At 38.4% G+C, this 25,959-nt stretch overlaps 3 protein-coding genes across 3 annotated transcripts; all 3 read left to right on the top strand.

The window, feature by feature from the left end:
* The first annotated feature begins 216 nt into the window (after positions 1-216).
* LOC112170261 (protein HUA2-LIKE 2) lies at positions 217-10,352 on the top strand. The gene is made up of 11 exons (XM_024307480.2): positions 217-635; positions 1,227-1,303; positions 4,582-6,687; positions 6,867-7,320; positions 7,621-7,729; positions 7,827-7,939; positions 8,117-8,301; positions 8,388-8,850; positions 8,944-9,382; positions 9,491-9,664; positions 9,854-10,352. The coding sequence occupies exons 1-11, from the start codon at positions 513-515 to the stop codon at positions 9,877-9,879; spliced, it is 4,269 nt and encodes a 1,422-aa protein (XP_024163248.1). The 5' UTR covers positions 217-512; the 3' UTR covers positions 9,880-10,352.
* Positions 10,353-11,554: 1,202 nt separating this feature from the next.
* LOC121048756 (probable glutathione peroxidase 5) lies at positions 11,555-16,661 on the top strand. Its single transcript, XM_040508774.1, has 6 exons — positions 11,555-11,831; positions 11,927-12,003; positions 12,093-12,154; positions 14,638-14,756; positions 15,941-16,108; positions 16,300-16,661. The coding sequence occupies exons 1-6, from the start codon at positions 11,772-11,774 to the stop codon at positions 16,330-16,332; spliced, it is 519 nt and encodes a 172-aa protein (XP_040364708.1). The 5' UTR covers positions 11,555-11,771; the 3' UTR covers positions 16,333-16,661.
* Positions 16,662-17,860: 1,199 nt separating this feature from the next.
* LOC112171582 (RING-H2 finger protein ATL54) lies at positions 17,861-18,943 on the top strand. Its single transcript, XM_024308744.1, has one exon. It carries the CDS (start codon positions 17,861-17,863, stop codon positions 18,941-18,943), a length of 1,083 nt encoding a protein of 360 aa, XP_024164512.1.
* Positions 18,944-25,959: the final 7,016 nt, after the last annotated feature.

Raw genomic sequence — 25,959 nt, 5'->3', positions numbered from 1 at the left:
ACAGCACTGCACTTGGCTACTCCTCGCCGCACGTACCCCGCGCACCTAGGCGCACTATTCCTTTACGCCCAAAGGCCGAAAAGGAAAGGAAAAAAAAAACAATACAAAAAGAAAAGAGAAAAAAAAAGAAAATCACCACCCCAGGCGCACATTAGTCCCCCCTCACCTAACCAAACTCTCATATCTCTCTGTTTGTGCTTCTTCCACATAAACCCAAAAAAAAAAAAAAAAAAAAAAAAAAACCACTTCTCTATCAGAGTTCCCAACTCTCTCTCTCTCTCGCTTTTCTCTCTCTCACTCTCTGAAATTAGGGTTTCGCAGCTTCGCACAGTGCCGGCGGTCCTTCGCTTCTTAAGCGATCCTCTTTTTTCAATGCCGGCGAATCCCTCCCGGAGATTTTCCACAATTGTTCAATTCCTTGGGCGATTGCGGCACATAGCTCAGTTCCGGTATTCGTTTCAGTTCAAATAGCGGTTCCTCATTGAATTGGAGCTTCTTCCGGGGTTTCTGCGATGGCGCCTAGCAGGAGGAAAGGAGCTAGCAAAGCCGCTCAGGCCGCCGCGGCTCGCCGCCAGTGGAAGGTCGGCGATCTTGTGCTTGCTAAAGTCAAAGGGTTCCCTGCTTGGCCTGCTACGGTAAGTCTTCTGTGCTGAGAATCTCTTTCTTATACTTTTGCTTATGCTGTGCGGCTGTGCCGCCGAGTCGAGAGGATTAAGGAGTTGAGGATATGGTTTAGTTAGGGTTTGGGTGCTTTTTGTGGATACTTGGTTAGGTTTGATAGATTGCCGGCTAGTGCTTGGAAGGGTGGTTTTTCTGGATCTGAGTTTGGATTTGTTACTTTTAAGTTTTAGTTTTAAGTGCTAGATAGAAGAGGAGATTTGTGTTGTTTCAGTTCGTTTAATCTAATTTCGATGCATTTGAAGTGCTAGATAGGAGAGGAGATTTATGCTGTTTCAGTTTGTTTAATCTAATTTCGATGCATGTGAAATGAGGACTTGATGATTGGCGGCGATGCTCTGTAGTTAAAGTGGGGAAATGTTATATTAGCACTGTCAAATTTAGTATATCGGTGATTCTCTTGGGTAGTTTCTTTGAAACTGCAGTAACTACAGTCGTTTTGGTTCGTTAACATGCTTTTAGTAGTAGACTTATTTTCAATGATTTCCCATTGTAGAATCCCATAGAGACCGATTAATTGGGCTTATCAACTTGGTTTATGATTGCAGGTAAGTGAGCCGGAGAAGTGGGGTTACTCTGCTGATTGGAAGAAAGTACTCGTTTTCTTCTTTGGAACACAACAGATGTAAGTCCTTAATGCACTCTTGATTAACTCCTACTAACTTCAATGGTTGGACTCTCGATTGTTCCTTAAGTTAAAAATTGATTAGCTACGAACTTTCCTTTCCGATCAGACTTATTGATGGAAGTTAACTTTCTACTTTATAAAATATGGTGTCTGTTGTTTGAGTAAGGTATGAGGATTATGTTATCACAGTGTATTGAAAAAGTGAAGCTTGTTATGTTATTGTCCGTAAACATATGGTCAAATGATACTTAGTTCATTACTCTGCCACTGGATCCGTCCTTCATTTCGATCACCGCTTTCTTTTATTTATTTATCTGTACTAGAAGTTGGTACTTCGCCTTTTAGATATTTTCTTATTGTGATCTGCCCCAGGAAAGAGATTGCACTACTAAGGTCAACTGTCAACTAGACTGTAAAGCCCATTTTATATGTTACTTTGATGATTTATTGCCGTTAGTTATTATGGCCTTTATTCTTTTTCCTTATGGATAAAGCAATGGTATCTGGATAAGAACATTATATACTCTTACAATGTCAGTAAGTGAATTGCAATGATGATTTGTTAACAATCCAGTGGAAAAAAGAGAGGAGACAATCTTGATTTAGATGGAACTGTAAACCCTATAGGGACAGTGTTTTATTGATCCATTATGCTTAACTTTGGACATAAATCCTAAATTATGATCTGTTAATAAATAACAGGAGAATGGAGATGAACATGACAATTTCTTTTGTTAGTAATTCTATTAGGTTTTGTTGTCATCTATAATCCAAACTGAGGACGAAGATTTTAAATTGTCACTTCACAAATAAGATGGCAAGTGCTTTTCATTGAATTATATACCTGTCTCTTGCTTTATTGATCCATTATGCTTAATGGTAGGATTAAATAAACTACCAAGGATTTAATAGGTATCAGTATAATGGAGATGAACATGACAATTTCTTTTATTAGTGTTTTCATTAGCTTTTATTTCCATCCCAGAACCAGACTCAGGAGGAAGAGTTTAAATTTGTTTTTCACAAATAAGTTGAAGATTGCTTGTTTCATTGTATTTTATACCAGGATTTCCTTTGAAGCAAATAATTGATTGAACTTGGTACACTTTTGAGTTAAACCTTACCCTCTAAGCATGGCAAACCTTGCTCAGTATTTCGTTACCAGTGATACAAAGCTTTGGGAGGAGGGTTTTGTTAATAGTTGGTCACTCTATTTTATACCATGATGTCTTATGAAGTGACTAATTGATTGAAGTTAGTACGCTTTGAGTTAAACCTTACCATCCAAGGGTGGTAAACCGTGCTCAGTATCTCCTAACAAGTGAGAACAAAGCTTTTGGAGGAGGGCTTTGTCAATAATCAGTCACTGATTTAGAAATCTATGTAGGTTCTTTCAGTATAGACAAAATTTTTGTCCTTGATATTGCCAGGTAATGATAGATATCTGCAATATATCCTTTTTTTTTTTTTTTTTGCTTTTGGGGATAGATATATCTTCTATCCGCAATATCTTCATCACCAATATGTATAATATCTATCCCCAATATCTTCATCTCTTAATATATCTCCTATATATGGATCTGTTGATATATCCTTAAATTTAAGTGCAAGATGTGTGTCATGGTGTATATTTAAAATGTCGGGTATTATCCATTGTTTTTCTTTAGGGTAGAATAAAGCCGTTAGACAGAGATTTGATTATTGATGCATTTTAGAACTGAATGGAACCATGTAACCAACTTTAGAAGTTTGGGTTTATATTGGTTGGATTCCAATAAAGCTGGAAGACATGTTGTTTTAGTTTTATATGATATAAAGAAAAATACAGGAGACTGCTTGCTTGCTAGATATTTAATTTTCTAGACTAGTTATATGCATTCAATCAAGAATGCAGGCACATCTATGTTTCAGATTGACTTATGATATAATATGCTAGACTGTCAGGGAAGAGAACATGTTCCAATATATACATGTCTCGGGTGGGCGGACCTATGCTAGACCTTAAGTATGAATTTTGCCTCTCTCTTTTGGGTATAAAGACCCTCTGTGAGTGATGTTTCAAATTCAGGGTTCATTGTTGGACTTCTGGTAATGAAATGCAAGATCATGCTTGAAAACTGGTCTATTTTCTCGTATGTTAACCATGGTTTCATGGGTAACTCTCGTGTTATTATATTTCAATGAGAGTTAGTTGATAAAAAATGAGTTTATTTCTGTTATCTGCTTGTTTATAAAAGCATATGATACACTAGGATATTAATGCTGAGCCTAGCATGTGTATATATTTGATATGTCTTTCTATACAGTACCTTTCCTTATTTGCTCATGTCAATGGGGGAACAAATATCTATCATTGCATGTGCACGACTCTTTGTGCTTTTTTATAGCTTAAGAGGGCTTTGTGATTTGTGGGAGAAGGGTTGTAGAGGCGCAATTTCTTCCTTTAAGCATTAAGGGTTGAAGTGTGGATCACAAGCACTCCCATATGGAGTAGCTATATACAACAAAAGAATGCTGTAAATGTTGGTAGTATCAAATTCTGTGGGAAGAAAAGATTATGGCCAAGTTTAGAATTCTCACATTTACTTGGACATTATCTTTAGCAACTATGGCCAAGTCTAGAAGTTGCCTATCCTTGACAACAACAGGAAATTACAATCCCTCAATCTCATTGGAACTTTCTCCTTAACACTACAAATATTTCTTCATATTACTGTGTACAATAGATATTTTGCAAATATTATCAGATCATTTTTAGCGGAAATTCATTGATTAAACTGATTAAACCAAGTTTCCAGTTTTCTTTCCTCTCGGAGAACTGAAGGGAGCTTCTGTGTGGTTTGTATTTTGCTACACGTTCTGGGAAGAAGAAAACCTTTGAGATACTTATAGTTCTTTCTATATGTCTTGCAGATGTACATGTCCTTCTTATTAAATTATTTTATATGCATGTACTGTTACGATGCCACACTGATTATCATGTTCGCCATTCAGCTCTCTTATTTCTATCTTAATTGGAGATTAGAATTTAAACCTTTGCATTTTTTTTTTTTGAATTTAGACCTTTGCGTTGTTTTGACTACTTTTCTCATGCTTTATCCATTGCAGACATGTGGATCCCCCCCTTTTTTTTTTCATTTGCATCGCATATTCATTTTACTTTTGCTGGATACGACCTGAGTGACCTAAGTGATTCTTTCTCATTAAGTGCATTGGAGTCTGATATGATTTTACTTGGCAAGATTGCCTATTTACTGAGAATTTTGGTTATGCAGTGCTTTCTGCAACCCTGCTGATGTTGAGGCATTTACAGAGGAGAAGAAACAGTCTCTTCTCGGAAAGCGTCATGGGAAGGGTGCTGATTTTGTTCGTGCAGTCCAGGAGATTATTGATAGTTTTGAGAAGTTGAAGAAAGAGGACCAGGTTGATGAGTTAAACTCTAGTGCAAATGGTGGGAACTCAGTCGATTCTTCATGCAATTTTGGTTCAAAGGATCAGAAAGAAGCTCCTGAAGCAATTCTTGATTTATGTCCAAAATCTTCGTCTTCTACCATTGATAAAAATGAGCCAAGTAATTCTATTGAGGATGCTTCGGCTACTGCACTAGTAGATGCCACCCTTAATAAGGAGGACTTAATTGAGGAACCTGCTGCTACCACAATGGTTTCTGAAACACCTGTGCCGATAACCTGCTCTTCAAGAAAAAGATCTGGTGACTTGCGATTACAGAGCTGTGTCTCAAAGAGAGAGGAAGCACCAGCTCGTAGGTCAAGAAGCTCATCCAGGACGGAATCACGTAAATTACGGAACTTCATAATGCCACATGATGATGATGCCAAGAATGCTGTAGATATATCTGGTAATGCAGTTCAGGACAGAAGTTTAAGAAGGAATAAACGAACACGGAAATCACCTGATGCCTCCATATGTGATGATGTTAAATTGGCTGCTTGTGTTTCAAATGGTTGTGCTGAAGATGATGGTTCTGAAGTTGTTCCAGTTGATTCTAGCACATTTAGTTTGAACGACGGCAGTGTTACTGATTCTGGTTGTAAAGGAGAGCACTCAGAGACTGTTGTTGAATGCTTGGAAGGAGATGCTGAGTTGATCAAAGGACTTGATCTCCAAATAAAGGCTTTTAGTAAGAAGAAAAGGAAACCAAACAGAAAGCGAGTTACTAATGATGCAGCTGAGCCTATTGCTATATTGGACAAGGAGACGGTTCAAGATGTTGGTTTGCAGAGCAGTAGTCAAAGTATGCAGACTGATGGTGGAAATATGAATGGAAATTTATCCAAGGAAGATGGAGATGAACATCTGCCATTGGTGAAACGAGCCAGGGTTCGAATGAATAAACCATCTTCTGTTGAGGAAGTTGATAGCTCTTCGCACATTCAAGAAAGTCTGAAGGAAGTCATGCTCAATCCATCAGGGCTGATCAATACATCTCCAGTATGTGATGACAATTGCCCTGGTGGTCGGGACTCATTTGTGGTAAATGGAGCTCTAAGTAATATTACACCTTCAAGAGTTTGCACTCAAAGTTTGGAGAATAGGCCTCAGCTTTGGAACTCGAAGAAAGACCAGTCTTTTGGTTGTTCGGCTGATGGTGAAGCTGTTTTACCTCCATCTAAGCGTCTTCATCGTGCTCTAGAAGCCATGTCAGCTAATGCAGCTGAAGATGATGAAAGATGTAACTATGATTCATCAGCCATGAGGACATCTGCTATTGATTGTCATAATTCTTGCATGAACACATGCGTTACTATAACTGTGGAAAGTAATTCAGGGAATGGTCTGGGTCTGCATAGTGATGACTCTTTTGGCAATAATGCTTCAGGGTTCTCTACCAGTCCAAACCGTGTAATCTTGGAGCAAAATACTAAATCAGCAATGGAAGTGGATGTATGTGATCAAAGAAGGAATAGTCCTGATAATCAGAATAATCAGTGTTCCGTTAATGGTTTCATAGATTCTGGGCACCATGTTGGTGGTAAAATTCTTTGTGCTGGTTCTGCTGGCTGTTGCACTATTGGAACTGCAGTTCAGACTGAAAGTCCAGGGAATTTATCACATAGTATGGAGAGAAGAGATGCTGTTACTGGATTTAATCAAGGTTCAATAGATGCGTTTCCTCGGAAAGATGAAGGTCATGCAATAATTGAATCAAGCAATAAAGATGCAGAAAATCCTGATACTGATTGTGATACTTTAGAGCATACTCTGAAGAGCTTAGATCCTGTACCAGGCACCGGCCATGGATTTGTTGAAGTTCCACGTCAAATTAATGCTAGTCCACCTCACTGTGGTGCAAAGGGCCCTAGGGAGGACATCAATTCTCTGGAGCCTGAGCTGCAAGAGAACAGAGATGTAAAAGACGTGTAAGTTTCTATAAGTAGTCTAGTTCTATGGTTGAATTTGATACTGTTGTTTTCTTGTTCATAATTCACAAGGATTGTCTTCTCTGACTTTCCAAGAAAGTTATGTATTCCTAGAAAGTACTGAAACCTGTTTTGCATTGCGTTCTTCTGATTCTCTGTTGCTTGTATTTCTGTCTTAGAATGGATGCTGTAAAAGAGGTCAAGCATAAACAAATAGAGAAGGGTCCTAGTTCAGTTTCCGATCCAACTGAGTACTTGACTGAAAAACATGTTGCTGGTGTGCGGTCAAGTCCGTCCCTAACAGATGGTGGAGATTCTCTTGCACAAGCATCACCTCCTAATACTTCAGGCTGTCGTATTTCTACTTCTGATAGTAGTAATATTCTTCAGAACAATGGCAGTTGTAGTCCTGATGTTGATATGCACAAGAGAACATCTACTCCAGTTGATGAGGATGAAAACTCAGAAGCAGTGGTTTGTCAAAGACCAAAATCTGTGAGCAGGTATGCAGAAGCACTTGCTGCTCTGTCATCCTTTGAGACAATGCTAGGAACCTTGACAAGGACCAAGGACAGCATTGGTCGAGCAACTCGTGTAGCTATCGACTGTGGAAAGATTGGTGTAGCTTCTAAGGTAGGGAAAATTGAATAAGTTTTTTGGTCAGATGAGATATGGTTCATACCTGTATCTCCCTCCAGGATTTTTATTCTTAATTCTATCTCAGTATATGACAAGCTTAAGATGCATGAATTAGTTCTTGAGCACTAGATGGAGTCGGGGGGAAAATATGTCTCTATTGTAGTAGTAGATGATACTGCAACTTTCTTTTCTGTTTTATTTTGAGGTTAAAATAATGTTCAAATTCTGATGGAGAACGAACACACTCATTGATCACTTTTCCTTCTATAACTTATTTCTTGTTTTACAACTCAGGCGTTGGAAATTCTGGCACGTCATTTGGAAAATGAGTCGAGCTTACACCGGAGAATCGATTTATTTTTCCTGGTCGATTCAATTGCTCAGCATTCTCGAGGTTTGAAAGGTAATGTGTCTCTGTGCATCAGAATCAAAGTTATTGAATGAGTGAAGTATGAACCCTTTACATATCTAGTAATGTTGGAATTGATTTTGAATAATAGGTGATACTGGTGGTATGTACACTTCTGCAATCCAAGCAGTACTACCACGGTTATTGTCCGCTGCTGCTCCTCCTGGAAGTTCAGCGAATGAGAATCGTAGGCAATGTCTAAAGGCAAGCACAATTTTTATTTATTATTATTATTATTATTTTTTAAAGGGGGAGGAGGGGGTGTTTTAGTTGTATATGGGGCAGTATTATCCTCTTACGCACCACTGTTGCTTCTTATCGGGTGAAGTGGTCTGGCGTCTGGCTCATGCATGCCTTACCTGTTCCTTCTCTTTTATACAGGTTTTGAAACTTTGGTTGGAGAGAAGGATTGTTCCTGAGTCCATAATTCGTCGCCATATGCGAGAACTTGATTCTCTGGGTGGGTCTTCTGCTGGTGCTTATTGTCGGCGCTCCTCGAGAACAGAAAGGTCTTTGGATGATCCTCTTAGAGAGATGGAGGGTATGCTTGTCGATGAATACGGAAGGTTTGAATTGTTTCAATCTTAATGCTAGGTTGTCTCGTATGCTCTGTTATTATATTATTTATTGAGTACTTCCTGTACTGCTGCAGTAATTCAAGTTTTCAACTTCCGGGATTTTGTATGCCCCGCATGCTCAAGGATGAAGACGGTGGAAGTGATTCTGATGGGGAGAGTTTTGAGGCTGTCACCCCTGAACATAATCCTCAGACTAATGAAGAACATGAAGCCACTCCCGCAACTGAAAGGCATAGGCATATCTTGGAAGATGTTGATGGAGAACTTGAAATGGAGGATGTGGCTCCGTCGTGTGATGTTGACATGAGTTCATCTTGCAGTGTTGCTGGAGTCAATGTCGTGCAGGCTTCACATAATCAGTTTGAACAACATTTTCCACATCCCTTCGCCCCTCCGCTACCTCAAGATGTGCCACCGTCATCTCCTCCTCTACCATCGTCTCCTCCGCCCCCACCACCACCAGCACCTCTACCCCCTCCTCATGTCATTCACCCTCCATGTGCTACTTCTGATTTAAATCCATACACTGATTCACATGTGCGTTTTTGTTTTCTATATTGAGGTTTCAGTATTATGATGGAAATTGAATTTGTCATTAAATCAGTCTTCTAACTTGGACTGCATTTGCAGAATGTGCATGACAGCAGAGTTCCACCTCCGCCTCAGCAGTTGAATGGACCAAGAATTAACCAAGCAATTCCTGATGCAGTGCACTATCATGCCCCCGAGTCTAGAGATCTTCACAGGCAGATGCCTGATTCTACTTCCTGCTCTTATAGTAGTTTCCCTTCCAATTCAGGGAGAAATATTCCACAAACTGATGGGGCTGCCTTCCATAACAAAGGTTACCCTTTACGGCCACCTCATGCTCCACCGTCGAATCAGTTTTCTTATGTTAAAGGAGACCATCATGTAAAGCCACGGCGTGAAGTTCCGCCTCCTTATCACAACAGGTTTGACTTCATGCAGCATGGGGACCGAGAACACTACTACAATAATCATGAAAGAATGAAACCAGCTCCTTATGATCCCCGTGACAGCTGGAGGTTTCCCTCACATTCTTATTCTGGTAACTCTCCCAACTGTAACAGAGGACAGTCTAGCTGTTTGGTTTTTTTTTTTTTTTTTCCTGGTGAAATGTTGATCATAAAATTATTTTCTTTACTTTCTGCTGCAGGTCCTCGCTATCCTGAAAAAGGCAAGGCGTCTTATGGGAATGCTCCATTTGCTGGCCCCCCTCGTGAACCAACAAGATTACCTGGCCAAGGGTGGAGATTTCCTCCACGGTCAGCAAGCCACAGACACTCTTATATACCGCCTTATGATGGTTCAATACCCGTCACCAGCAGAGGTGCGTGAGTTTCTTTTCATAGGAGAAAAAAGTAAAATGGTTTTGTACTTTTCTTCCTCCATCTCCTCGGCTTTTTTTTTTTTTTTTTTTTTCCTCTTTTTAGATTTGGGTTTTATGCTGGTGGCTTCCAGCGGATTATTGGAAAGTTCATTTATTTAAGCTCATTGAGGGTTTGATTGTGTGCTTCAGGTCCAGGATTTTGGCGGCCTAGATGAGTGAATGTAGCAAATTGTCAGGACTGGTGTCTTTACGGCGGGACAATTTCTATTGATCAACAGTTTTTATAAGTCTTACTTTTGCTAATACTACAAGGTCCAAAATTCTTAGGTATGAGCATAATCCATTTTTGATCTTGCTTGTGCTGCCTTTCAAGTCATTTTGCCTTCGCCATTGTTCATCATGCTGTGAGGTTTAGACCTCTAGAAGAGGGCCGAGGAATAGAGATAGACTAGCGCAATAATGCCTTCGGATTGTACATATGTATTTTACCCTTCCTCCTGCAAAAGGCAGACAGGGAGACGTCATTGTAGAGATGATTGAGAGCCGTGACTAATCCTAGGTTGGCATTGTATCATTATTTTTACTTTGCCAAATCTTGTAATTTAGTTCATCTCTTTGAAGCCCTTCAGTGAAATTTTAATGACTTATGCATGGGTCATTTGTTAGAAAATGTATTCTTCTGTTGGCTTATATGTGCATATCTTTTCTCCTCGATGATTCCTACAAATTCGGATGGTGCCAAACCATCAATTGAATTGATGTTTTAATGCTACTGTATGGGGGGAGCCAAGTCGGTGTAGCCTAGGATTAGTTTTTAGGGTGAAATAGGTCCTGCAATTGTGTTTTGTTTTTTATTGTTTTGAGTAGAAACAATAACTTCATTGAATAATGCGGTAGTTTTACTCCTGAAAAATCTCCACGCATGTCACTAAACCAATGCAATGAAGCGTCAGAAAGAATAGAGGAGTACATAGAAAAATGGAGTACAGAGTAAGAGAGAGAACATTAGTTCACATGCATATTCAATTTAACCGTGATTACATAAAAGATAACCTCGGGATAATTTTCTCTCTGATAGGGATCGATTTCTTCTTTGCAGAAAAAGACGACATTTAACCTCTTCTTCCGAGCAGAAGACTCAACTGAGTCGTATTTTGCAGTGTGAATCACATCCCATTATACTTTCTGCAAAAATTGACATATAGAACATGCTTTTTTGCCAACACGGCTGAGGTAGTTGACAAATTCAAATAATCATGTGGCATCATCAATTGATTCTCAATCACCAACTACTTCGTTACCAGCTTCCCCAAATTGTGACAATATCCTTGATTTCTCGTCATCTTTCATGAGCCGTTGTTTCTTGTGTAACTAGGATTCTCAATCACCTTTTAAAAATCTTTTTTTTTTTTTTATAAAAAAAACATACTTTATTCTGAGACACTTTGAAACAATGTGTAAGTATACTCTCTATTGAAACAATTTGTAAATATACCGTCTACATTTTTCAGAGCTAATCATAATCGTATTGTTTTCTTAATTATTTTCTAAATCTCATTTAAGAGGTCAGGAGTTTGAGCCCCATCAAGGGTGGGAATGGGGTGGGGTTTTTTTTTAAAAAAAAAAAAAAAAAAAATTCTAAATCTCATTTATGTGTTCAAATTAGAAATTGTATATTTATTTAACTAATGACGGTTCTCCTAAAAATACACTAATTACAAATATCATAACCGGAAACATTTCCTAAATAGGTTTTTTTTTTTTTTTGGGTAAAAAGCAATCCTTCTTCAGAGGTAACTTTCTTTTTTGGTCTATTCCTTTTCTTCAAAGGTAACTAGATAAATGAAAACGTTTACTAAAATAAAAAGTGCATGTATTTTTTTTTGACAGGGAGGAAAGTGCATGTATTGTATATGAGAGATTGAGAGAGAGAGAGAGAGAATTTTGCAGGTGAAACGTATCGTCTTCCCCAAATCGGGGTCCCACCCGACGCCAGGTCCCCGGCGCATTCAAGTCTGCAGGAAACATGTGATGCATCACCCAAAACCCGACGCCAGCTCTCTCTCTCTCTCTCACACACTTGACACTCCAACTATCATATAGAAAGATGGGTGCTACACACTCGTCGTGCCTCTCCGAAAAATCCATCCACGAATTCACAGTCAAGGTAATCCATCCAATTCTAAATGCCTCGATCCTCTTTCTCTTTGTAATTTGATTCGAAAGGAAATGGTGTGAAACGCTGCGTTTTGGTGGTGGCAGGATAGCAAAGGCAAGGACGTCGACCTCAGCGTTTACAAAGGGAAGGTCCTCCTCGTGGTTAACGTCGCTTCCAAATGGTTAGTTTGCTTCCTTCTTCCTAGCTCTCTCGATTTTTGATGGATTGGATTACTGATGATTGTCTTCTTGTTTCTGGATATGCAAACAGTGGCTTTACCGATACCAATTACACACAGTTGACTGAGCTTTACAGCAAATACAAGGACAAAGGTTTCCTTCTTTTCCCCTTCGAAACATTTTTCTTTTTCAGTGGTGTTTTTATAGGTATGAGAACTATTATCTGTTCAGAATTGTGTTTCCTGAGCTGATTACTAGTAATTAAGCACTTAAGACTATTAATTGAACCATTGGGAGGGTGGTTTGAAGGTTCGGCAGTAGAAATAGAATTAGCAGACAACACCAGTTGTTGAATGCTAGGTAGATTGTATCCAGAACCCCGAAGACAGCTTTACCGTGCGATTTCCATATTAACCACAGACTAACAGTGAAATTAAAAAAACCAAGGAGTAGAAGTTTGGTGATTGGATTTAAGTTTGAGGTTTTTCTAGAGCCAATCTTCAAAATCAAGTCTAATTGAAGTCATGTCCTAGATTAGCCCGAATCTTCCGCGAAAGTCTCCCATCTCCTAAATGGATGGTCCAGTTTAGGTGCAGTGTTATACCTAGGATGTAGAGGATGAATTGGCAATTTTCTTCTACATCTGTTGACACAGGTAAGAACTTTTCCCATGTCAAACAGCGCAAGAAAAGGTTTGAATTTGGAGGCAGGTGAACGGTGAACCTTCCAAATGAACCCCCCACTTCCAAGTGTCATGCTTCTGAAAGAAAAGAGACAAGTAAACAAGACAGAAAACTTTCCATTATAACTCAAATTCCAGATCCACGTGCCAGCGCCACTATTAGGAAAACCAACATCTGTGAAAGTTTTTTTTTTTTGAAATCTCAGCAGAAAAAAGAGTATACATAATCTGTCAAAGTCCAAACCATAATCAATAAAAGCAATGGTGCTGTTGGTCCTAGTCTTGGTTAGGTTCTATCTCCCAACTAGATATCCAGCCAAAACTGAAAAGAATCATCTGCTCCCACTCTCCATTTAAGTACCATTTGGCAAAAGATAAGCTCCATATGATATCCTTTTCTGAGTAGAAAGGCAACAGTTGTTAGGATAGTCTTTCACTTGCAGAAAATTCTTCCCTTTCAGGTATTTTGCAGAAATAACATTAGTCTTCAACCCTCCCTCTTTTCTAAACCTTCCTCCAACCAGTTTTTTCTATTAAAGTTCTGTTAATAGTAGAAGCCTACCGAATTATTTAGGCTAACAAACGTTTCCAAACTGACAAGACGACATTTAGCCTTCTCAGTACTGGTCCCCTTCAGAGAAGTATTGTAGATCTTATCCATAGAGTTATAGGAGGTTCAATAGTCTGTATTGTGTAGAATGTAGATAGTAATAGGTTTGAAACACCTTCAATGAGAGCAGCCCTACCAGCCTTTGAGAGGTTATGGCTTTTCCATAAAGCCAGCCTCTTATGAACTTTTTCAACCAAGTTGTAGTGGTTGTATTTGGTCGCTCTAGAATGTACCAGAGTGATTTCCCCATAGTATTTTGTTATAGGAGAATAACAGATATCAGCAAGGTTGGTAGCACTATATTATGCTGATTAAAAGAGCAATAAACTCTAATATTCTCAAGGCTGAGTTGCTGCCAAGATACGTTACAGTCAAATATATATCTTGCCTTGTGGTAATGGCCTGTTTCTTGGTAGGTTCACTAAACAGTATTAAATTATCATTGAAGAAGAGATGTGAGACTGCAGGGCCATTCTTATAGACAAGAAGAGCTTTCCACAACTTAGAAATTATTGGATTTAAATATGATGTGGGACCAGAACTCCATACCACTTATCTGACAAACTTCATTGCAATATATCATAAGCCTCAGCGTGGTATATTTTCCAAGCAATGAAACCATTTTTCACCAAACATAGCTGTTGTGCAGTAACAACATTATGAGTAATTGTACACCTTTCTTTAATCTATGATACTAAAGGGCGAAGTAGCTCGACTTGAAGAAAGAGACTATAAAAGGGGACCTACCAGAAAGAAAGCTGATCGACTAGAGCTTACAAGCTGTGGCATAATGCCTCTAAATCTCCAGAAAAGAAACTTAGATATGGACTGTTTCAAAGATAAATATGTCTTAATTGAGAAATTGCTATAGGATCTCAACTGTAATCAAAGTGTCATTTGATCCTTTAGGCAAACAAGCAGTGAGAAAGCAGTCATTAACTATTGCACAGTTACCATCTTCACTATTTTCCAACTGCTGCTGGTAGAGTCTACATACCATCCAAGTGCACTTGGAAAGTAGTTGCCAAGTTGATTACCTGAACTATTCTAGGGACGGCAGAGAACAACTCTCTATCATAATAAGTAACACATCCATCACAGAATCTCTGTCCAATATTAGTTTTTTTTTTTTGTTTTTTGTTTTTTTAACAAAAACTTCTTTTATATTATATTAACTACTTGTTATAATTTGCTCGCATTGCTATTTGCCAAGGTCGTAATACTGTTGGCATTCCCTCACCATAGTGTCTTGTACTATGACTTAGGTGATGTAATCTGCTCATTAACTGCAATTAAATGTTTCCCTTGTTTCCTCTTTGATTTGGCTTCAATGATTGTCTTCAGGTTTTGAGATCTTGGCATTTCCATGCAACCAGTTTCTGAAGCAGGAGCCTGGAACAAGCCTGGATGCGATTGAATTTGCATGTACAAGGTACAAGGCTGAATATCCAATCTTCAAGAAGGTAGTTGAATATCTTTTACCATATTATATTGATCAGCTAGTCAATGAGATTATTCTATTTCAATCTGGTGCTTCATGCTTGTGATGCCATTTGCTTTTAAGAAATTAAGTATTCATGTAATATCACTTTTGGTTTATGCATTCTGAAAATAGTTTTCTTTGAACCTCAAAAATTGCTTCTTGGAATTAGATAAGATAGAGTGAAGAGCTTACTACTTTCCTCACTTGCTCAGCTCTATCTATTGCTTACTACCAGTTGGAATGCAGAGACTAGGTCTGTTAGTTACAGTATTTGAATACTATATAGGCTAGATATCCTCCCAGTGAGTTGGTTTCCTGGCACTTACCATTTCAAAAGAGGCATATGTTCTCACAGAGCTTTCTGGATAAGGCATTTAGTAATTTGAAATAGATGTAATATGCTTTGAATTCTCTTGCTCATGTCGGATGCCATTCCTTTTTTTCGTTTCCGCTTGAGAGAAGAAATTCTGTTGTAGCTTTGGCATTTTGGCATAAGTAATGGCCCGGGTTTCACGTGAGCTAGCTTAATTCCCTCAGTAAAATGTAGTATACATGCTATGCTAATGAGAACATGGATTGCTTATCCACTTGAACATAATACCAATGTATTTCAGATTCTGGCACAATTCGTTTTCTTTATTATTTCTGTAGACCTTGGAAACTTTTCCTGTATGTGCTTGAAGTGGAGTGCTATTGGGGATGTTCAGTTGTAATGAACTAGAATAGGGGAAGAATATTAGATTATTACTGTATTCTTACCAGCTATAACATTTTCATTGCTTCAGTGATTTCTTTATGGGAAATGGTTTACAAGGTTTCAAAATCCTTATGGTCACCAAATATATTTCTGTGAGGTAGATAGATGAAAGTTTATATTATTAGAACACCCAGGATACAAAACCAATGTTAAACAAAGCAAGTAAAAGAAACTGCAGCAGGGTGAAGTCTGTTTCCTTAATTCCTGTAGAAAGTAGTGTGAGTTGACTGTTGATTGGTATTTTTACCTTTCAAGAGTGCGCTTTGCTTTAGACTGTATATGTATGACTGTTAATCCTGTTGATTGCATTCCCAGTGTTCCCATTGAAGCATTTAGATTAAGATTTTTGCAATCTGCAGTTGTATTTTCACTAGTTAACATGCAGTTTATATAATTTTTGTATCTAGATACGTGTGAATGGGCCAAACGCAGAACCTGTCTTTAAATTCCTCAAAGCAAGTAAACCTGGATTTATGGGGAGTAGGATAAAGTGGAACTTCACTAAGTTCTTAGTTAACAAGGATGGCAATGTCATCGGACGTTACAGCCCAACAACCTCTCCCTTAAACATTGAGGTGGGTCTCTCTCTCTCTCTCTCTCTCTCTCTCTCACACACACACACACACACACACACACCCACACCCACACCCACACACCCACACACACACACACACACACACAAAGGTTTCTTCTCTCTCACGCACGCACAGATATAAAGATTGCTCTTGTTGTCACTAAAAGTAGTCATTGGTTCCCCTTCACACAGGCTGACATCAAAAAAGCACTAGGAGAAGTATAAGAACAAAGCAGTTTAGATGAGTTATCTGTTTCTCTGTTCATCATCTTTCTCCCATGCCTGTGTTTTTCTCCCTCTTCTCCTGTCCATATAACTTTGGTGTGCTATTACATCTTATTTATTATTTGTTTGTGCTTTGTCTTCCCTGTAATTGACATTCATGTAACAAATGAAATTACTACTTTGCAAATGAAATGTAAGTTGTTTGGTTGTCATGGCTGGTAATGAAGCGGCCAGTTTGTCGGTTACGCTAGTACAATTCCGAGTTATATGTTAGAGGTTTCTTTAAGTATCAATGTATGAGTGAGGTGAATTTCCTTGTTAGGCATCAATTACCAGATTTATTTAGTTTGTTAATAATTACCAGATTTATTTAGTTTGCTAATAATGCTTAGTTAAAATTCTCGAAAATATTATCTTCCCAATCAAATATACTAGAAACTCTTTTAGGTTGAATTATTTATCCTTCATCTGGAGATTGAAACTTATTCCATCAGTTTCAATGGCATGCATTACTTTCATTTTTTTTGGGGGGTTGGGGGTTAATTTTTGGGGAGTCAGTTTTAGGCTGACTGATACTATACTAACCAAGATGGTAGCTAAACAAAGTTGTGAATTAGCTAGCTAAAAGATCATTCTCTTAAACAAGGAACTTCACAAGCAAATGTCTAGGATCAAAATCTATATAAAATATAGAAACCATTTGGTATATGAAACTACCGATCAATTGCCAGGTATAAGCATTCTCGGAGTTAGGTTTGCCTATTAGTTTCACAATTGCGGCACAGCTCCCTTCCAAGTCAAGCTCATCCTCTACTTTTCTAGGGAAGCTTAGGAAATCCTTAAGCATTGCAGTGGCTGCTTAGCCTACAAAGTCAAATTAAACTGCGCATTATCCACTAATAAAACAATTTGATGAAGTTAAACAGAAACAACGTACGAATTTTCTTCTTTCATCCCAAATAATCAATTCTACGAAAAGCAAACAGTTAAGATGTCAAGTAGAGATATGGGTGGTAGGCTCCCATATGTGATGACCCCATTTCCTCTGTGATCGTAGATGAGCTCCTGACGCTTCAAATTGATTGTCACGGAAGAGTTAATATCACATAATTCTTTATTTATTAAAACAATATAAAATTAATACCATTACCAGCCGGCACCATTTTACCAAGTCCAAAAGCTTCAAACCCCACCTGAGAAGTATTCACTCTATTCTCATAATAGGAAAAATAAGAGCAAATACTACTTTTGAAAAAAAGAAAAAGAAATCGAGTTTGAAATATCATCTACTTATAATTAAAAAGGAGCTAGCTTTAACGTGTTCCATATTGTCCATTCTTGATATTCAAAGATCAACTTTTGACAAAGCAACCAGTTTGAATTCAACCTTAACCCCTTGTTCCACGCACGTCCCTTCCTCTTCACCAACCAGGAACCTCTCTCTCTCTCTCTCTCTCTCTCTCTCTCTTGTTTGTTCTCTGCTGCAGCTCAACACCCTAGCTCCATCTTTATCCCTAGTTACAGAGCTATGGAATTTAAGCACAGAAAGCTGAGTAGCCCAACCTGCGATGATTGCATGAAGCGTGATCCTAATAAGAACTGTCCATCAATATGTAACCATAAACCCAAAATCTTCATAGTCGTCGTATCGTCGTTGGCTGCAATCGCTTTGCTTGTTATTTGCGGCTATTTTCTCTATGTAAAGTACTACAAAAACAGAAGAAGATCACCATCACAACCACAACCACAACAACATCTACCTCATCAGGAGGAGGAGACTCTTCATCATCATGATCATCATGCTGAGTTGTTTATTGATGAAGAGCATGGACCTGTGGTTGACCACCCCATATGGTACATCCGCACCGTCGGTCTGCAACAATCGCTTATCAGCTCCATCAGCGTGTGCCAGTACAAGAAAGGTGATGGCCTTATCGAAGGGACAGAGTGCGCTGTGTGCTTGAGTGAGTTCCAAGAAGATGAGACTTTGAGACTTTTGCCAAAGTGTGATCACGCTTTTCATATTCCCTGTATTGATACTTGGCTCACATCTCATACAAATTGCCCCTTGTGCCGCGCCCCCATTATCAAAACCGGCGCAACAGATGTGGCACCACCCGAGCCATTTGTTGCAGCTGATTCAAGTGAGCCAGCAGAGGAAGAATCACCGGTCGAGGTTCTAGACAATACAGGTGAGTCCAGTACTGGAGGAGTTGAAGATGAAATTTGTGATGGGATTATTAGGACTACTGAAGCAGGGGAAGATGATATCATTAACAAACAGATCTGTATTAATGAGGAGGAGGTGGATGATGATGTGGAGGAGCCAAGAAGAAGATCGGTTTCCATGGATTCTGCATCAGCTTTGAAGATTAGTCTTGCGGTTTCTAATGTTGTTGAGGTGGATAAATCAAACCGGGGGATTGAAATTGTTGCCAAGAGAGTTGGGGGAGATCAGAAATTGTCAAGGCAGAAAGGTAGTTCTTCAAGAGGGGCATCTTTACAAAATGGAAAACAAACAATTCAGAAGTCGTCTTCCTGGAATGGCAAGTTCTCATTATGCAGGGACATCAACAACTGTGACTCTGTTGTTCCACTGCGAAGCTTTTGAGTTTCTTTTACTTGTCTTTTGGTCCGGTCCTCCTCGATCTGCGTGAGACATCTATCTAAGAACTTGATGAGATTGTCTCCAAGCTCTCAGCAACATACTGAGAGTTTTTATACTTTGTAGTGAAACTACATACTTCATTTCAAGTCTTGTTTAATTTCTATCCAACTAGGGAAATTGAGGTTGGCCCAAAATGGGATTGAGCTCACTCATAAATGATGATACTTTGTGATTCATTTACACAAATCTGTATTGGAGTAAAGCAGAATGATCCTACTGTTTTTTCCCTTTTTCTCTAGTACTAATATATATCTGATAACACTAGTTTGCTTCATACCATTCCATCATTGTTAGTTGTCTCAATCCCACAATAAAACTAGAAGCTCAATTCATGACTAGATAGAATTATACTTAGATAGGATCTAGCATGAGATTCTCTCAACCAGGAATCAACAGGATCACAAACTTGGAATCTTCTAGTACAACTACTAGCATCTAAAACCCCAACTATCCAACTTCTCTCATGCCACAGAACTGAATCGGATCATGTCCTTATAAAGTCTACAGAATCATAATCTGGGCTCTGATTCCATTTGTAACATCATATCCCACTCTTAACTACCATATTAGCCAAAGAATTGCTTAGGATTATAGTCAGATCGAGTATTAATATGATCTTGGACATGTAATTTTAACAACAGTAGTAGCTATGAAGGCGTGTAAATTCATAGCATTGTTCATTTCGAACCTGCTAGCACTAGCTCCTCCTCTATTAGTCGTTCAAGAGGCTGTTGGGTGACTGAGGTCAAAGAAGCAGATGATCATCATCTAACTCGTACATTGTTAGATGAGCAGGTACCTAAGCCATTATATCCAAACTTCCAAACCCGAAACTCGAATTAAGCTTATTAGACTTTCAGATAATTTAAATAAGAGGTTATGCTGCACATTTCGAGCCTCTAAACTACAGTTCTTCCAAGTATGGAGTGGCTGTGTCCTTGAAAATCCATATTGTCCAGCAGTCATGATCCTTACTAATGAAAAATTACACAGCTACCATGATTTTAATAATTATATTGATGATGCTGATGAGAAGGAGGGGTAGTAAGAGGATGATAATGGTGATCAAGATGGCTTTATTCATTATGACGATATATTCGAAGTACAGGTAGTTCCGACCTTTATCAAGATGTTATATGCTATGAGGAAAACTTCTATAGTTCTATATATGTTACCTAGTAGTTTGGCATGTACAAAAAGCTTTATGAACTGAACTTGCAACATTAGTTGATACACCTCTGGCATGGCCACTAGCAACAAGTATTCAAATCTGAATCGGCAAACATAGTCACTTCTACATACAAAAGTATCTACAGGAAAAACGACATGATCAATCAATATATGATACAATTAAAGATGAAGCAATTCTCTCCTGAGGCCATGAATACATCTACACTAGGCTAGCAAAATAACTGAGCAACATCAACCACATCAAATTATCATAAAGGTTTTTGAAGTTGCAACTTAGAGCTGCCAGATCCCAAATTAAAATAAGTCTAGTTGTGCACTTGTGCCTATTTCTAACGAGTCCATATATCTCCAGTTACAGAAGATACTAAAAATTATTGCTAGGAAGAACTTGACAGCTCTTGTAAAATACCAGAATACCATCAATGAAAGATCAAACCACCAAAAGGTCACTACGTACTCATTCTTCTCAACTTTTAACTTGAATGAATGAAATCGCTAAAACCTCCACCCGATCGAGTAATGCATATCTATAAGTTCTGAACTAGTTTCAATTCTCATTAGCATCAACATCCCACTTAATTAGCAAGATGGTTGTGACCAAACAATATAACAATTTGGAAACAAATGAAAGTTAGCAGAGAACGTACTGACGAAGAGAGTGAGGGAGAGACTACTGTTAGTAAATTTAATCCAAAGATTAAATTAATTTGAATGAAAATTCAAATTAATAATCAAGATATATATGGAAGAAATAATTGATCATTCTATCCAAAGGTTACAACCTTTCAAACTAAAAGCAACGTAGAAGTTGCTGTGCAGAAAGGTATGTCCTTTCAAATAGATGCATCAGACTCCTATATAAAGAGAAGCAATCCCACCACTTGAAATCAAACTTTTGCATAAGAAAATTTTTCCAGTATTCAAAACTTTCTGCATATCACATTAGAGTTTAAGAGATTGAGAGAGTAAAACACAATCTGCGTTCATTGATCCTCAAGATTGTACTGCTTCTTCTAGAGGAAAGTTTGATCGTTGTACTCCTGGGAGACGTTTGCCAATAACCCTTCAAGCACCGACCAGGAGGCAATTTCGTCTTAAGGGGATAGAACCAAGTTCTAGCCTCGATCACAATCTGTAAAGTTTTGCTTCCTTTCCTAGTCTGGTATTTTAACTCTGTATTTATCTTTTAGATATAGCAACTTGTGAATTAATTTTCCAACAATCTTAAGACGAAAACTTTATTTGATATTAATTGCTATATTGATTTGGACTTTGTTACATGAATCATGGTCTCTGAAATGAGATTGATGGTAAAAGCCAAAGAGTGGTGGATTGACACAGGGGCTACCCGCCATATATGCATTGATAAGAAGATGTTTTCAACTTATCAAGATGTTAAACAAGGGGAGAAATTAATCATGGGAAATGCTTCTACGTCATTGGTTCAAGGTTTTGGACAGGTTGCATTAAAGTTGACATCAGGGAAGAAGCTTACTCTCAATAATGTGCTTGATGTTAGAAAAAATCTGGTTTCTGGTTCACTGCTATGTAAAAATGGCTTCAAGTTAGTTTTTGAGGCTGGTAAGTTTATAATTAGTAAGCATGGAATGCATGTTGGGAAAGGGTATCTTTGTGATGACCTATTCAAACTAAATGCAACAACACTTGTACCTGTTGTTATGAATAAAGATAATCCTTCTACCTATATGATTGAATCTCCAAATGTTTGGCATGGTAGGCTAGGACATGTGAACTATGATACAATACGTAGATTAGTTAACATGGATCTATTGCCTAAATTCAATATTGATTTAACTAACAAGTGTGAGACTTGTGTGGAAGCAAAATTGACTAGAACTTCTTTTCACTCAATAGAAGAAGTACAAAAACTCTGGGATTAATTCACAGTGACATCTGTGACTTAAAATTTCTGCAGACTAGAGGTGGTAAAAAGTATTTCATTACTTTTATAGTTGATTGCACAAGATATTGCTATGTGTATTTGCTTAGAAGCAAAGACGAAGCTTTACAAATGTTCAAGTATTACAAGAATGAAGTTGAGAATCAACTTGGTAAAAAGATCAAGGTCTTAAGGAGTGATAGAGGAGGTGAATATGAATCACCTTTTGCCGAGTTTTGTGCTCAACATGGTATCATTCATCAAACTACTGCTCCTTATTCTCCTCAACAAAATGGTGTCGCCGAACGCAAGAACCGTACATTGAAAGAAATGATGAATGTTATGTTGATAAGTTCTGGAGCACCACAGAATTTGTGGGGGGAAGCATTGCTTTCTGCTAACTATATTCTCAACAAAGTACTTCATAAAAGGTTAGATAAAACACCATATGAGTTATGGAAAGGTTGAAGACCTTCTTATAAATATCTCAAAGTGTGGGGGTGTCTTGCGAAGGTAGCAGTTCTTGATCCTAAAAGGGTTAAGATAGGACGTTAGATTCCCATCTTTGGCTACCTTGGCATTTCACCTCTTCTTCCCTTGGCACCCCGCTTCATTCCTGTGATTTGGCAATCCCCCCTGGAAGCTGGTTTAAAGCTAACTCTGATGATCCCTACCGTGATTTAAACCAAGCTGGATATGGAGCGGTTTTCAGAAACAGCGACGCGGCCTTCTTGGGTGCTTTTTCTTGCAACATACAGGTCTCTTGTGCCATAGATGCAGAGTTATTGCCTGTGCTTGAGGTAATTAAGGTGGCAGAAGAGAGAGGCTGGTTCCCTTTGTGGATAGAAACAGACTCCATGTTGGCTTTACAATACATTAAAAAGCCAGGTTTAACACCGTGGAGGCTTCGGGTGCAATGGATGAATAGCCTTGCCTCCATTAGTCAGTTTCAGTACACGTCACTCATGTCTTCAGGGAGGGGAATCAAGTTGCAGATAAGTTGGCTAACTACGGTGCCTTGAATAGTGGGTCAGTTTGGTGGGATTCTATCCCTCATTTCTTGATTAGTTCTTTTGGTCATGATTTTTCTGGACGTACTACTTACCGGTTTGCTTAGATTTGGTTGGTTTTTTATTTGTTTGTTCTATGTATGGGAGTGGTTAAGGTCTAGCCCCCCACCCCTTTTCTCTGTATCTTTTGATTCATTCTTAATAAATTCACCAAGGAGGGACGGGCGGTGGGTACGTTCCCGGTTGTAATGGTCCCCCTTTGGGGTTGTGTGGGTGCCTTGGTGCCCCCTTTCAGACCGTTATAGAGGAGCTAATATCGCCTAATCCTCTTTAGTTTTCCAAAAAAAAAAAAAAAAAGATAGGACCCAAAACCATTGATTGTGTATTCATTGGTTATGCTTCTAATAGCAGTGAATATCGATTCATAGTGCACAAATAAGAAAATGTTGATATAAATGTAAATACAGTAATTGAGTCAAGGAATGTTGAATTCTTTGAAAATATTTTTCCTTGTAAAATTTCACAAGAAAAAAGTTCTTTAAAAAGAAGTTATGATGATGCTAACAATAATCATCATGAAGGAAGTAAAGAGCCACTTCAAAATGATCTAAAAGTGTATACCAGACGAAGTAAGAGGGCAAAGACAACAAAGTCTTTTGGTCCAGACTTTCTAACTTATTTGTTAGAAAATGAGCCTCAAAGTTATAAGGAAGCCATGTCTTCCCCAGAAGCTCCATATTGGAAGGAGGCCATTAATGCTGAAGTTGATTCTATTTTACAAAATCACACTTGGGAATTGGTGGATCTTCCTCCTGGAAATAAACCATTGGGATACAAGTGGATTTTTAAACGAAAGATGAAAACTGATGGATCAATTGACAAGTACAAAGCAAGGCTTGTAGCAAAAGGTTACAAGCAAAAGGAAGGCTTAGACTACTTTGATACTTACTCGCCGGTTAATCGAATTACTTCCATTAGAATGTTAATCGCAATTGCTGCTTTGCACAATCTTGAAATACATCAAATGGATGTTAAGACGGCTTTTCTAAATGGTGATTTAGAAGAGGAAATATATATGGAACAACCGGAAGGATTCGTTGTTCCTGGTCAAGAGAGAAAAGTATGTAGGCTTGTAAAATCTCTATACGGTTTAAGCAAGCACCGAAACAATGGCATCAAAACTTTGACAATGTAATGCTGTCAAATGGTTTCAAGATCAATGAGTGTGATAGTTGTGTTTACACAAAAAGCTCCGAAGATGGCTACGTCATTGTATGTCTATATGTAGATGACATGCTTATAATTGGTAACAATACTATGATCAAGACTACCAAGAAAATATTGACCAGCAAATTTGACATGAAAGATATGGGAATTGTAGATGTTATATTGGGAATCAAAGTTTCCAAAACATCTGATGGTTTAGTTTTGTCTCAATCTCATTATATTGAGAAAATACTTAACAAGCTTGGTAAGCACGACAATAGTCTAGCAAAATCTCCATATGACATTAATCTTTATTTAATGAAGAATATGGGTGAAAGCATATCTCAGATTGAATATGCAAGGATAATTGGAAGTCTAATGTATCTAACTAATTGTAATCGGCCTGATCTAGCCTACTCAGTTAACAAATTGAGCAGATTTACTAGCAATCCCGGAAGGGATCATTGGAAGGCTATTGTGAGGGTTCTCAGATATTTAAATTATACTAAGAGCTATGGTTTGCACTGTTTGGACCCAAAATGAACATTTTGGCCTGACAAGGCACGTCTTGGAGAAATTGAGCCAATATCAGTGGCTCAAGCTATATATTGTCGACAAGCTCGAAATATATATTTAGAGGCTAAATAAAGCCTACTATGGAAGCATGGAAGCATGAAAAGTCAACTTTAGCACATTTTCCTACTTCGGCTAGGAGAAACCGAGCTAAACAAGGAAGGAGGGGCGGCAGACTAACCAAATGAAATCGAAATGATCTGAAACTTTCCAGATTAATTCTAGACATCCTAAGGATCATTTCTTATGAAGAGTTCCAGAGCTAGTTTTGAGTGGAAGGCCTTCAAACAATCAGTCCAATTTTCTGCAGAAGCAAAATTGGAAAACTGGACCTGTAAGAGGTCCAGCAGCATTTCCGGCCCAACCAGATGGAAGAAAGCTCTGAAAATTTGCCACAATTATCTACACTCATTATGGATCATTTGATATGAAGAAGTCGAAGGCCCATTTTGAGTTCTTGGTAGAGATATAGCTGCAGAAAAATTGGAGCAGTAAGTGCTTAAACCTAACATTCCATTAGTGTTTTAAGTGCTTAAACCTAACATTCCATTAGTGTTTAAGTGCTTGAACCTAACAATTCCATAATCTCATAAGTGCTCCATAATCTCATAAGTGCTCCATCATGATCCTATTAAGTGCTCCATTATGATTTGTTTAAAGGCCAAATAGTGTTGCTTGGAAGCCTATATATAGAGGCTAAGAGAACAAAGACATGAACCAACGAATTCATTCAACAACAAACATCTCTAAGATGATCTAAGTTCTCTCTAGAGCAACCTCTCTAAGAGCAACTCCTCTCCTTCTCTTTCTCTTATCGGTGATCACACTCTAAGTCCTAGTCTCCTCAGGAGCCGACTATTAGTGCCACCAAACCCTCTGTCAACGTACTTCGGTCCTAGTCTCCTCGAGAGCCGATTGTAGTACCACGACCAAACATCAACCAATTCATTCACAACAACAAACATCTCTAAGATGATCTAAGTTCTCTCTAGAGCTACCTCTCTAAGAGCAACTCCTTTCCTTCTCTTTCTCTTACCAGTGATCACACTCCTAGTCCTAGTCTTCTCAGAAGCCGACTT

This window comes from Rosa chinensis, chromosome 6, assembly GCF_002994745.2.
Source record: "Rosa chinensis cultivar Old Blush chromosome 6, RchiOBHm-V2, whole genome shotgun sequence".
Classification (NCBI taxonomy): Eukaryota; Viridiplantae; Streptophyta; class Magnoliopsida; order Rosales; family Rosaceae; genus Rosa; species Rosa chinensis.
This window is presented reverse-complemented; position numbering and strand designations above follow the sequence as displayed.